The sequence below is a fragment of the Symphalangus syndactylus genome, chromosome 3 (assembly GCF_028878055.3).
Source record: "Symphalangus syndactylus isolate Jambi chromosome 3, NHGRI_mSymSyn1-v2.1_pri, whole genome shotgun sequence".
Classification (NCBI taxonomy): Eukaryota; Metazoa; Chordata; class Mammalia; order Primates; family Hylobatidae; genus Symphalangus; species Symphalangus syndactylus.
The window spans coordinates 8,548,373-8,560,730 of NC_072425.2; the positions used below are offsets into that span (position 1 = coordinate 8,548,373).

General features: G+C 54.3%; 1 protein-coding gene across 1 annotated transcript in view; it reads left to right on the forward strand.

Annotated features, from left to right (window-relative positions):
* CCDC187 (coiled-coil domain containing 187) overlaps nucleotides 1-12,358 on the forward strand; it is a 51,959-nt gene that overhangs the window by 24,720 nt on the left and 14,881 nt on the right. Inside the window, exons 11-16 of the mRNA XM_055269890.2 lie at nucleotides 2,192-2,268; nucleotides 2,609-2,716; nucleotides 3,893-4,017; nucleotides 4,151-4,242; nucleotides 10,701-10,777; nucleotides 11,310-11,437. Of these exons, the coding sequence (XP_055125865.1) occupies nucleotides 2,192-2,268; nucleotides 2,609-2,716; nucleotides 3,893-4,017; nucleotides 4,151-4,242; nucleotides 10,701-10,777; nucleotides 11,310-11,437 (607 nt within the window). The remainder of the gene's footprint in view (nucleotides 1-2,191; nucleotides 2,269-2,608; nucleotides 2,717-3,892; nucleotides 4,018-4,150; nucleotides 4,243-10,700; nucleotides 10,778-11,309; nucleotides 11,438-12,358) is intronic.

Here is a 12,358-nt window from a genome sequence, read left to right on the forward strand (position 1 = left end):
ATCACCACCAGCAGTGACCGCAGCTGCCATGTGCCAACATCTGTCAAACTGTCCCATTGCATCCTCACAGGCTACCAGGGACTTTGGGGTGGCACGTGGAGCTAGACTTTTGGGGCTCCTTACCTATTGCTAGAGGAGTCAGGGCACTCACTGGGGTGACTGCTGCAGTCTCTGTCCAACCAGGCCTGTGCCCAGCTCGCGGACGCTCACCTTCTCCTGGGTCACGGCTCAGAGTTCAGGAACAAACAGCTCATGTCCCCCCACGTCCCCTGATCTGTTGGTTGCTGACATGGCTGGTGATGAACAGGACTCCCCCTCCTTAGGCCACAGCTGGGAGATCTGTGGGGGCCATGGGACTGTGGGGCTCCCAAGAGCCGGAGGGGCGTTTGGTGCGGCTGGGGCCCTTCTCTGGCTTCAGCCTCTCTCAGGGCCATGAAACAAAAGCAAAGGATGGTTTCTTCCCTTTGCAAAAAAGGAATTTCAGCTCAGAACAGGCGCCCGAACCCAAACCAAGCAGTGTAAGAGTGTCTTCACTTCCCATCATCACCAGTTAGATGGGGGCCACGGGGGTGACCCCGAATGCTCACTGCACGCCAGGTGGCCAGGCGCCCCTGCTGCTCACCCTGTCTCGGTGCTTTGGGGTGTCCTCTGCTGCTGTGGAAATACCCAGGAACCGGCTTAGCTGTGGTTCACAGCTGAGCTGCTCCGTTCCGGGAAGGCGAGCAGTCCACTGGAGGAGCCGCCGCTCTTGGGGCAGTCGGAGTGGGGATCCTGGTCTTGGCTCCATCCATATACCAGCCAACAGTGACCAAGGCGCTCATCAGCAAGCCATCACAGCGGCCCCACCATCTGCAGACCCCATTGCATGCAGCGCCTCCTGGTGGCAGCCTCCCTGGGGCCAGGAGCTCCAACGGCATTCAGAGTCAGAGCTGGGACTCGGGGCCACCAAGGAGAAAGGGAAGCCCCCTCTGCTGCTACTGGGGACTTCACTATCCAAGGAAGAGGCTGAGGTTTTCTTTTTCTTTTTCTTTTTTGAGATGGAGTCTCGCTCTGTCGCCCAGGCTGGAGTGCAGTGGCGCAATCTCGGCTCACTGCAAGCTCCGCCTCCCGGGTTCACACCATTCTCCTGCCTCAGCCTCTCCGAGTAGCTGGGACTACAGGCGCCCGCCACCACGCCCGGCTAATTTTTTTTGTATTTTTAGTAGAGACAGGGTTTCACCGTGGTCTCGATCTCCTGACCTCGTGATCCGCCCGCCTCGGCCTCCCAAAGTGCTGGGATTACAAGCGTGAGCCACCGCGCCCGGCCTGAGGCTGAAGTTTTCATACCATGCCCTGGACCAATCCCAGAAATTCCAAGGAGAGCCCTGGACTTGTGCCAGGTGCTTACGTCAGCACCCACCCACCCCATCAGCACCCACCCACCCCCTCAGCACCCACCCACCCGTTCAGCACCCACCCACCCTGTCTGCACCCACCCACCCCCTCAGCATCTGCCCACCCATTGAGCACCCACCCACCCCCTCAGCACCCGCCCACCCTGTGAGCACCCACCTACCACGTCTGCACCTACTCACCCCCTCAGCACCCACCCACTCTGTCAGCACCCACCCACCCCATCAGCACCTACCCACCCCATTCACACCCAGCCCCTCTTCACCCACCCCCCCGTCCACACCGTCAGCAGCAGCTTCTACCTGCTGAATGCACAGCCAGCCTGTACCAAACTATCTCCTTGGACCCTCCCACAAGGGAAGGAGGAACCTGTGTGTCCCCACTGGGCTCTGACTAACAAGTGATTTGTTCAAGGTCACATGGCAAATGCATGACAGACCCAGTCTGTCTGGGGGCAAAGCCCATGTCCTGGGCCTCCGCCCTCCCCACAGACTCCTGCCATCCGTCCTGGAGTTGGTCCTGGCCAGGGTCAGGCAGAGCCAGCCTTAGCGGGGACGAGGAGGTGCAGCGGGTCTCCCAGCCCTTCCTCGACGTGCAGGGCAGGGGCTCTTGTTGATGGAGTTGATGCCAGCTGGGCTCAGGACTCAGGCCACCTGCACTCCTGGCCTCTGTGCCTCAGTTTCCCTGCAGGTGGAGAGGCTGTATTAACAAATCATGCCATGGTGCACCAAGGCAGCAGCGAGGGGAGGCCGGGAGAGCGGCCTGGACCACTCAGCTGCCCCCCTCCATGGTTCCACAGGTCAGCAGGAGGACCCATGTGTGAGACGCCTTCCCAGCACCCAGCAGAAGACCTCCAGCTTTCTGGATTCTCTGAAGGTTTGCCCAAGGCTGATGACAGCTGGGTCCCCTTCTGCTAGGCAGTGAGCCGGGAGCAGCCTCTGTCTCCCAGAGGCCAAGCGGAAGAGGCTCTAATGCGCAGACTATAGAATTTAGAAACAGGGTGGCCGGGAGGGGAGCATGCAGGTGGGAGGAACAGACAGAGGGTGCCTGGCCTTCCTGGGCTGATGGGGAAGCCCCTGGCAGGGAGAGAAAGTCAGTGGGCTGGAGGGAGGGGCCCTGCTCAGACACAGGATCCCTCGGGGTGACCCCCGAGGAAGGGGCCCACCCTCCCTGGCTGGGGGCAGCAGGAACCGTGAGCTGTGGGTTCTCCCTGCAGCTGGACCAGCAGAAGCAGGCGTTGGCCCTCCTGCGGCAGCGGGCAGAGCTGGAGGCCTGGGAGACGCAGCAGACCCTGGATGGGCTGCTCTTCAGGAGGCGGCTGGAGGTAGCGGCCGATTGCCGCAGGGGGAGCCTGTCTCTGCAGGAGGTTGGGTGGGAAGGTCAGTCACACGGGGAAGGAGTGTGGAGACTTCCACGGGAACAGTGGGCACCCCTCGCCAAGAGGAGGCAAGCCAGAGGCTAGAGCGCCCTTTAAAGCAAAAACTCTGGGCAGAAACAGGAGGTTTCAGCCACTTGTGTCCTGGGGGTGCCGGCACTGGGGCGTGCCCCAGCGGGAACCAAAGCTGGGTCACAGATGGCCATTGGAGCCTCCCACCTGTCCGTGTCCCAGGCTTGGTAGGCCCCTGAGCCCTGGGCTCTCCATGGGAGCATGCAACCCAAAATGCGTGTGGTGTTTACGCCACCGCCAGGTCTCTTGCCAGACGGGAAGGAGCTTAGTGTCTCCTGAGCTGCCTCTGCCGGGCCATCCTGCGCCAATAGCGTCCCCTCCAACAGGCAGCTCCCACTGCCGGGGGTGGCTCAGCACCTGCCCCATGACAATGTCACCCAGGCCTAGGAGCGGTGACCCTGGCAGGGGATTGATGGGGTGGCTGACGGCTGTGACCTGGCTGGAGGGGATAAGCCTTCTGGGAGGTTGACCTTTCTTCTGTGTTTGGTTCAGGGGTCGGTGGGAAGTACATCCACGGTACATGTTGGCGGGCATCTCCAGGAGAGTGATGGAAGTATGTGCGTGCACACGTGTGGGTGTGTGTGCACGTGTGTGTGTGTGCACGTGTGTGTGCGTGTGGAAGTACACATACAGGCAGCCTCAGACCGACAGCAACACAGACACCCTGCCCTGCGTCCCTGCCTGTTCCCTCCCTGCTCCCCGCATCACAGGATTTGCTCCCCTCCTGTGCCTGCCCTCCCAGCACCCTCAGCCAGGACCGGAGCTGGGGTTTCCTTCCCACCCGTCTCCGTGCAGCTGGCCCCCCAGCTCCCACACCCTCCAGCCCTGGCTGGGCACTGGCCACCCCTGCTTCCTTGCAGTGGCCTCTCTGGGAGGCAGAAGGGGGCTGTCGGCCCCACTTGCAAGATGGACAGAGAGGCCCCTGAGGTTGGAGACTTGCCCAGCTTCAGGCTCCTCCTTGGGACTGGGCTTGGCCTGACCGCCCCGACCCAATGCCCACAGTTGTGGAGTCGCCTCCTGCGTTCTCCACAACACACCTCCCACTCCTCACAGCGGCTGATGGAGAGACACTCGACCCAGGCCAGGCCAGAGGAGGCGTTGAAGCTGGAGCAGCCTCCGATTTGCAAGGACGGAGAGCCGACCACAGCCTCTCAGAGCACAGGGACGGCCACATCCAGGTGAGGTTGGGGGCTGGGGCTGGCCACCCCCTCCCAACATGGAAATGCAGGTTGGGGAGTCTCTGGGCACAGGCAGTGGGGTGGGCACTGCAGGTGCTGGTGCCAAGTCTCCCGGGCGTGTCCTCACCTATAGGTCACACCCGCCTCTGGACACAGATGCTGCCACGTCCTCCCAGGGTCCCAAGGACAGACCAGAGAGTATGGTGGCCAAGCCAGCCTCTGCAGGTGACAGTGTCTTCAAAACCCCACCCAGGCCTGGAGGCAGGCAGAGCCCTCAGCCAGTGTGAACCCGAGAGGGGGGAACCGAGGCAGGTGCACAACAGGGAGGCCCAGAGGGCTACAGTGGCTGCCTAAGGCCATGCAGAGTGGAGCTGGGATCTGCAGCCAGGTCTGTCTGACTCCAGCACTTGTGTGACTGACCCTGGGGCAGCCCTAGCCCCTGGCATCCCTTGAGCCTGGGGAACTGGGTTAGACAGCTGGCAGACACCATCTCCACCCACCCAGCCTGGGGGAGCTGAGTCGGGATGTCAGCAGGAAAGCTTCCCTAGAGCTGGGCGACCAGCCTGACACAAAGGGAGGTCCGCGGCCCAGGGAGGGTGAGCGAGGCAGCTCTGCCAGGTGAGCACAGGCTGCTGTCGGCCTTGCTCTAGGACAGAGGGTCTCAGCTCCTCTGAGCTGGCGTGACCCCCAGGCTGGCCTCCAGGTGGCTGCCATCTCCTGGAAGCCTGGGTACAACCTGTCTCGGCGTCTTCGGGAACAGGAACCCTTCCCTGGTTCCAGGCCTGTTGTGCACCCACCTCCACTCCTTTGAGTGGCTTTCCCTGGTGGGAAAGCTCTCTGCACAGGCTCCCCAGCGTGGGCTGCACAGAAACCTGGTCCAGACTCCCCTCCCGTGTGATGTGTGTCAGCGAACAAGGGAGGGTCTGCGTGCAGGTTGTAGGGATGGCGCGGCGAGACCACCACAAGGCGATTTTAGCCCTCAGTGTGATCATGACAGATGCGGTGACTTCCCAGCCGGCCACAGTCGCCCAATCTCCGGGCTTGGCACCTGCTGTGCATTCCTAGTTTAACTTCATTGTGTTCACAAAACACATTTGTGTGAACCTCGTAATGTCCAGACTTAGGTTTTAGCCTGGAAGCCAGTCTACGTCAGTGGGTGCTCCTTGAAAACAATGTCTATTCTGTTGTTGCTGGGGGGAGTGTCCTATAGTATCACTTAGATCAAGTTGGTGGATCATGCTCTTCAAATCTACTGCATCTTGGATTTTCTGCCTAACATTCCTATCGATGAATAAGAGACGGGTATTGAAATACCACATTGCAATTTGCCGTTCTCCTTGCAGTTCTATCAGGTTTTGCTTCATGTATTCTGAAGCTCTGACATCAGGCCCATAAACACTCAGGATCATTATGTGCTCTTGATGAACTGACCCCTCTATCATTATGCAATAATCCTCTTATCCTCAGCAGTATCCTTCGCTTCAAAGGCTATTTTGTCTGATGTTAATACGGCCACTCCGGCTCTCCTTCAACGGGTGTTTCATGGTATCCACTGCCATCCTTTTACTTTCCATTTATTTGCGTCTCTGTATTTCAAGTGTGTTTCTTACAGGCAGCGTGCAGTTGCATCTTGCTTTAAAAAATCAATCTGGCAATCTCTGCGTTTTAATTGAGGTGCTTACACTATTCACATTGAACATGATGACGGATGTGGTTAGGTTTGAGTCTCACCTGGTTATTTTTCTTTTGTTCCATCTGTCCTATATTTTCTTCTTCCACTTAGTTTCTGCCTCCCTTTGGATTAAGCAATGTTTTTTATGATTCCCTTTTATCTCCATTGTTGGCCCAGGAGCTGTAACTCTATTATTTTAGTGGCTGCTTTAGGATTTATAATAGTATATACAGTCGACCACTTCACTTATAGTACAAGGCCAGTTCTTCTTTCCTGACCTTTAGGTTATTGTTGTCACAAATTTTATTTTAAATGTTTTGAGATGGGGGTCTCAGTGTGTCACCCACGCTGAAGTGCAGTGGTGAGATCTCGGCTCACTGCAACCTCTGCCTTCTGGGCTCAAGCAATCCTCCTTCCTCAGCCTCCCAAGTCGCTGGGACCACAGGCATGCACCACCACCCTAAGCTAATTTTTTTTTTTTTTTGAGATGGAGTTTTGCTCTTGTTGACCAAGCTGGAGTGCAATGGCACGATCTTGGCTCACTGCAACCTCCACCTCACAGGTTCAAGCGATTCTCCTGCCTCAGCCTCCTGAGTAGTTGGTTACAGGTGCACGCCACCACGCCCGGCTAATTTTTGTATTTTTAGTAGAGATGGGGTTTCACCATGTTGGCCAGGCTGGTCTCGAACCCCTGACCTTAGGTGATCCACCTGCCTCAATCTCCCAAAGTGCTGGGATAAGAGGCATGAGCCACTGCGCCCAGCCATTTTTGTATTTTTTGTAGAGATGGGGTTTTGCCATGTTGCCCAGGCTTATTTTAAATGTTTTATAAACTCTGTGATACATTGTTATCATTTTGTTTAAACAACCAATTATCTTGTTAAAAGTTTTAAATAATATATGTGTTTATATTTACATCTGCACGTAGTCGTCATTTTACCATTTCTGGTGCTCTCCATTGCTTTGGGTAGATGTAGATTTCTAACCCGCATCCTTGTCCTTCTGCTGGAAGGACTTCCCTTAGCATTTCTGGTGGTGCGTGTCTGCTGGTGTCTTTAGCTTTCAGATATCTAAGGACACCTTCATCTCATCTCTGTTTTTGATGTACTCTTTCCTGGACATAGAATTCTAGGTGCGGTTTTTCCCTTTCAGTACTTTGAAGGCATTGCTCCATTGTCTTCTTGCTTGCATTGTTTGTGACACGAAATTGATTGCCATTCTTCCTGGTTCATCGGTACATTACCATGTCTTTGTTTCTCTGGCTGCTTTTGACTTTCTCAGCTGGGCGCAATGGCTCACGCCTGGAATCCCAGCACTTTGGGAGGCCAAGGCAGGCAGATCACAAGGTCAAGACCATCCTGGTTAACACGGTGAAACCCCGTCTCTACTAAAAATACAAAAAATTAGCCGGACACGGTGGTGGGCGCCTGTAGTCCCAGCTACTCGGGAGGCTGAGGCAGGAGAATGGTGTGAACTCGGGAGGCGGAGCTTGCAGTGAGCTGAGATCACACCACTGCGATAAAGAGAAAAAAGAAAAGACTTTCTCTTTGTTACTGGTTTTGAGCAATTTTATTATGATGTCCTTTGTTATTGTTATTCTTCATTTTTTTTTTTAATTTTTTGAGACGGAGTCTCACTCTGTCACCCAAGCTGGAGTACAATGGCGCAGTCTCGGCTCACTGCAACCTCTGTCTCTCAGGTTCAAGTGGTTCTTGTGCCTCAGCCTCCCAAGTAGCTGGGATTACAGGCACCCACCACCATACCCGGCTAATTTCTGTATTTTTGTAGAGACAGGATTTCACCATGTTGGCCAGGCTGGTCTTGAACTCCTGACCTGAGGTGATTTGCCCGCCTCAGCCTCCCAAAAGTGCTGGGAGTATAGGCAGAAGCCACCGCGCCCAGCCCATATTTCTGGTCCTTGGGGGTTGTTGAGATTCTTCGACCTGTGGATTTTTCATTTTCTTCATATTTGGAAATAGCTCAGCCACTATTTGTTCAAATATCTTTTTGCTCCTCTTTCTCTCACCTCTCCTTCAGGGACTCAAATTATGTGGGCAGAAGATTACCCAGGTGCCGAGGCAAGAGATTGAAGGTGCAAACTGTTTCAGTATAACAAAGAAAATAGAATAAGAATAATTATAATACAAATTAGATATAGAGATGATCACGGACAATTATCAATCATTAGTATAAACATTATTTATCATTAGCTTTTAATATTACTCTTTGTTGTATTACTAATATAACCAAGGAATAACCGGTGGGTACAGGGTCAGGTGCTGAAGGGACATTGTGAGAAGTGACCTAGAAGGCAAGAGGTGAGCCCTCTGTCACGCCTGCGTAAGGGCTGCTTGAGGGCTCCTTGCTCAAGCGGTAATGCCAGTGCCTGGGAAGGCACCCGTTACTTAGCAGACCGTGAAAGGGAGTCTCCTTTCCTTGGAGTCAGGGAACACTCTGCTCCACCAGCTTCTCGTGGGAGGTTGGATATTATCCCGCCTGCCCGCAGTCATCCGGAGGCCTAAACCCCTCCCTGTGGAGCTGTGCTTCAATGGTCACGCTCCTTGTCCACTTTCATGTTCCTCCCGTACTCCTGGTTCCTCTTTAAAGTTCGTAGTAGATAGCGGTAGAAGAAATAGTGAAAGTCTTAAAGTCTTTGATCTTTCTTATAGTGCACAGAAGAAAACGCTGACATATGCTGCCTTCCCTCTCTGCTTCGGCTACCTAAAAGGGAAGGGCCCCCTGTCCTATGATCACGTGACTTGCTTGACCCTATCAATCACTTGGACGACTCAGCCTCCTTACCCTGCCCCCTTGTCTTGTATACAATAAATATGAGCGTGCCCAGCCGCTGGGGGCCACTACCTGTCTCCGCTTCTTGATGGTAGTGGTCCCCCCAGCCCAGCTGTTTTCTCTTTATCTCTTTGCCCTGTGTTTTTGTTTCTTACGATCTCTCATCTCCGCACATGGGGAGAACACCTGCTAAGCCCCGTAGGGCTGGACCTTACACAATTACGCATATATTAGGCCACTTGAAGTTGTGAGCTTACTGAAGCTCTTTGTATTCTTTTATTCTTTTTTCCTCTGTGTTTCCTTTTGGATAGTTTCTATTGCTATGTCTTCCAGTTCATTCATCTCTCCTTCTGCAGTGTCTAGTCTGCCCTTCATACCATCCAGTGTGTTTTTCATCTCAAGTGTTTTAATTTTCATCACTTTACACATTCCATTTGGATCTTTTCGTTTTATATCCTCTGTGGCTCTACTTAACATCTTAAACATATGGGATACAGTTATGAAACTTTTAATGTCCTCTGCCAATCCTCACACCCACGTCAAGCCTGGGATAGTGTTAATAAATTATCCTCCTCATTATGGGTTGTGTTTTCTGGTTTCTTTGCATATCTTCTGGGCACTGTGAATTTTACCTTGCTGAGTGCTAGATATTTTTGTATTCTTGTAAACATTCCTTTTTTTTTTTTTTCCTTTTGAGACAGAGTCTCACTCTGTCGCCAGGCTGGAGTGCAGTGGCGCAATCTCAGCTCACTGCAACCTCCACTACCCAGGTTCAAGCAATTCCCCTGCCTCAGCCTCCCAAATAGCTGGGACTACAGGCGCCCGCCACCACACCCAGCTAATTTTTTTGTATTTTAGTAGAGACGGGGTTTCCCCATGTTGGCCAGGATGGTCTCCATCTCCTGACTTCGTGATCCACCCACCTTGGCCTCCCAAAGTGCTGAGATTACAGGTGTGAGCCACCGCACCAGCCCCTATAAACATTCTTAAGCTTTCTTCGGGACTGCAGTTATTTGGAAGTAATTTGGTCCTTTTAGACTTTGCGTAATGGTGTGTCAGGTCAATCTGGATCAGTGCCCAGCCTGGGGCTAATCATTTCCCACAGTCAAGGCAAGAACGTTCTGTGTACACTGCCTGCCCAGTGACCTGGGAGTCCTGAGGTCCTCCAGGACTCTGACTACTGGAAACAGGCGTCATTCCCAGGCTTCCAGTCCCCTGCGATGCTTCTGTCCCAGCATCTGTAGCTTCTTGACACACATTCATCCATCAGTTCTCTACTGAATACTCCAGGGGGACACTTCATAGATCTCAGAGGTCCTCTCTCTGTGCGACTCTCTCCTCTCTGACACTCTGCCCCCACAAACTCCAGCCGCCTTGGCCCCCCCAGACTCTCTGCTGTATTCTCTACCCAGGGAGTCCTCCAGCTCAGCCAGCTTCCCCTCCCTGACTGTAGCCTGGCAACTCTCTCAGGCAGTGAGCGGTGAGCGTCCCAGGTCTCACCTCCTTTGTTTTCTGTCTCTCAGGGATCACTGTGCTATGTTGCCTCAAGTCCAGTGCCTGGAAAGCTGTTATTTCATATGTGTGTGTGTGAAAAAAAAAAAAATATATATATATATATGTATACACACCCATATCTCTATATAAACACACATATGTGTGTGCGTATTTATGTGATTTTTTTAGTTGTTGCAGATGGGATGGTAAAGCCAAAATCCAGTCCCTTTTGCTCTTTGTGGGGAGGGAAAGTCCTTAAGGATCGCCTGAAGCACAGGCTCCTTTTTCCATCACTCAGGAACAGAAGCGTGGCTAGCAGAGGTCGGCAGCAGGTCAGCTACTTCAGTTGGGGATCTGGGCTCTGCTGTCACCTGCCAGCTCCTTGGTGCTAGACCCAGAACAGCCCTTCTCCCTCTCTGGGCCTCAGTCTCCCCTCCTGTAGAAGCGGAGCAGCTGGGCTGTCTCCCTGAGCTCCCTCTACTTTTGGTCTGGTCTTTCCCACGATCAGTAGGGTCACACACCAGAACTTCATTCACATCAGGAGACTGCCTGTCCCTTCCCACGTGGTCTTGTGGATTCTGCGTGAAGCCCTGTGTGTCCGGGATGGGGTGGAGGCACTAAACTGCCCTAGACCTCCTACTTTTATGAGGCCCTCCGGTAGAAATGGCCCCTGACACGGGGCACTCAGACCCCCTACATGACCCAACCATGGCGCTTCCTTCCTCAGAGGTGGGGGGCCCTGACGGAGCCCTCTCCCAGCTGTCCCTGGCCAAGCTCTTCCCTCTGGACGACACCACCCACCAGGTACGTGGAGAGCTCCCCTGGAGAGGCACAATTTCGGGGCCCAGCACGGCCCTGGTAGTGGGCCCCGGACCCAACTGTCCCTCCCCTAAGAAGGGCCAAGGCAGGTCCTGGGTTGGGAGGTTCTTCCGGCCATCGCGTCACCCGTCTTCCAGCTGACAGCTACCCAAGCCCGTTCCTCCCGCCCTGGGTGACAGAGGGGGGCAGGCATTTCAACATGGTGCTTTGGGCAGGGTTAACCCCCGCCCAGGTTGTGTATTTTAGGGCAGGTGGCCTGGGCTTCCTGGATCAGGGCTGGTTGTGAGGCCGAGATGATGAAGATCCTGCCTGCCCGCCAGCTCACAGTCGGGGAAGCGGGGGCGGTATAGGGGGATGGGCAGGGCGGGCAGTCCGAGAGGGCTTCTTGGAGGCGGTGGCCTGTGCCGGGAGCTGTCTAGAAGCTAGGCGGTGACGCGGCCCACCCTAGTGGAGCCCCGCGATGCCCGGAAGCACCGAACCCAGAGCTTTAGGGGCCTTGGGCCGCTTCAAGCTGCAGATGCTGGAGCGGAGCCTGCGGGAGGAGGAGCTGCGAGCACAGCACGAGGCCGCGCTGCTGCGCCTGCGAGAGATGGCGCTCCAGGAGAAAACGCTCGCGGAGCTGGCCTGGCTGGAGCATCGGCGAGGGTGAGCGCATGCGCCTGGCGCCGGCCCCGCCCTGCAGCAGCCCCGCCCTGCAGTAGCCCCGCCCCGTCCGGGTCCCGCCCGTGGCCCCGACAGCTTTTTGAGAAACAAAAGGTACTGGTCCAAATAGTAATAGGTGTTTGCTAAAACTTAGATAAGGCAGTAAAGTACTCAATACACAAATAAAAAAATACCCCCATCGTTCCAAAGGTGACCTCTGAGATCATCTTTGTGCATACTTTGTTTTTTTGTTTTGTTTTGTTTTTTTTGAGACCGAGTTTCGCTCTTGTTGCCCAGGCTGGAGTGTAGTGGCGCGTGGGGCGATCTAGGCTCACTGCAACCTCCGCCTCCCAGGTTCAAGCGATTCTGCTGCCTCAGCCTCCCGAGTAGCTGGGACTACAGGCGTGTGCCACTATGCCTGGCTAATTTTGTATTTTTAGTAGAGACGGGGTTTCTCCATGTTGGTCAGGCTGGTCTCGAACTCCCTCAGGTGATCCGCCCGCCTTGGCCTCTCAAAGTGTCGGGATTACAGGCGTGAGCCACCATGCCCAGTGCGGATACTGTTTTGGGGAGAAACACACATGGCTATTTCAACGTTGCAAATGGGCGGCACGTGCTGTTTTGTAACTTGCGTTTTCAATTTAAATGTCAGGAAAACCTTTCTGTGTAGCTACATAACCGCTGTAACACACAGGGCGCACCGGCGTAGAGACAGGGCTGTAACTCCCTTTGCCTGTCCCGGATCTCCGGGCCTCTAGGTTGTCTCCAACATTTTGCAATTATTAATGAAGATAGATATTTCCTTAAGGTAAAACCTTAGAAGTGGAATGACTGGGTCAGTGAGAATGCATTTGGAAGCCGCTTGATACTGCCACATTGGTCTCCAGAAAGGTGATTCCAGTTAACATCCTTATCCAGTGTCTG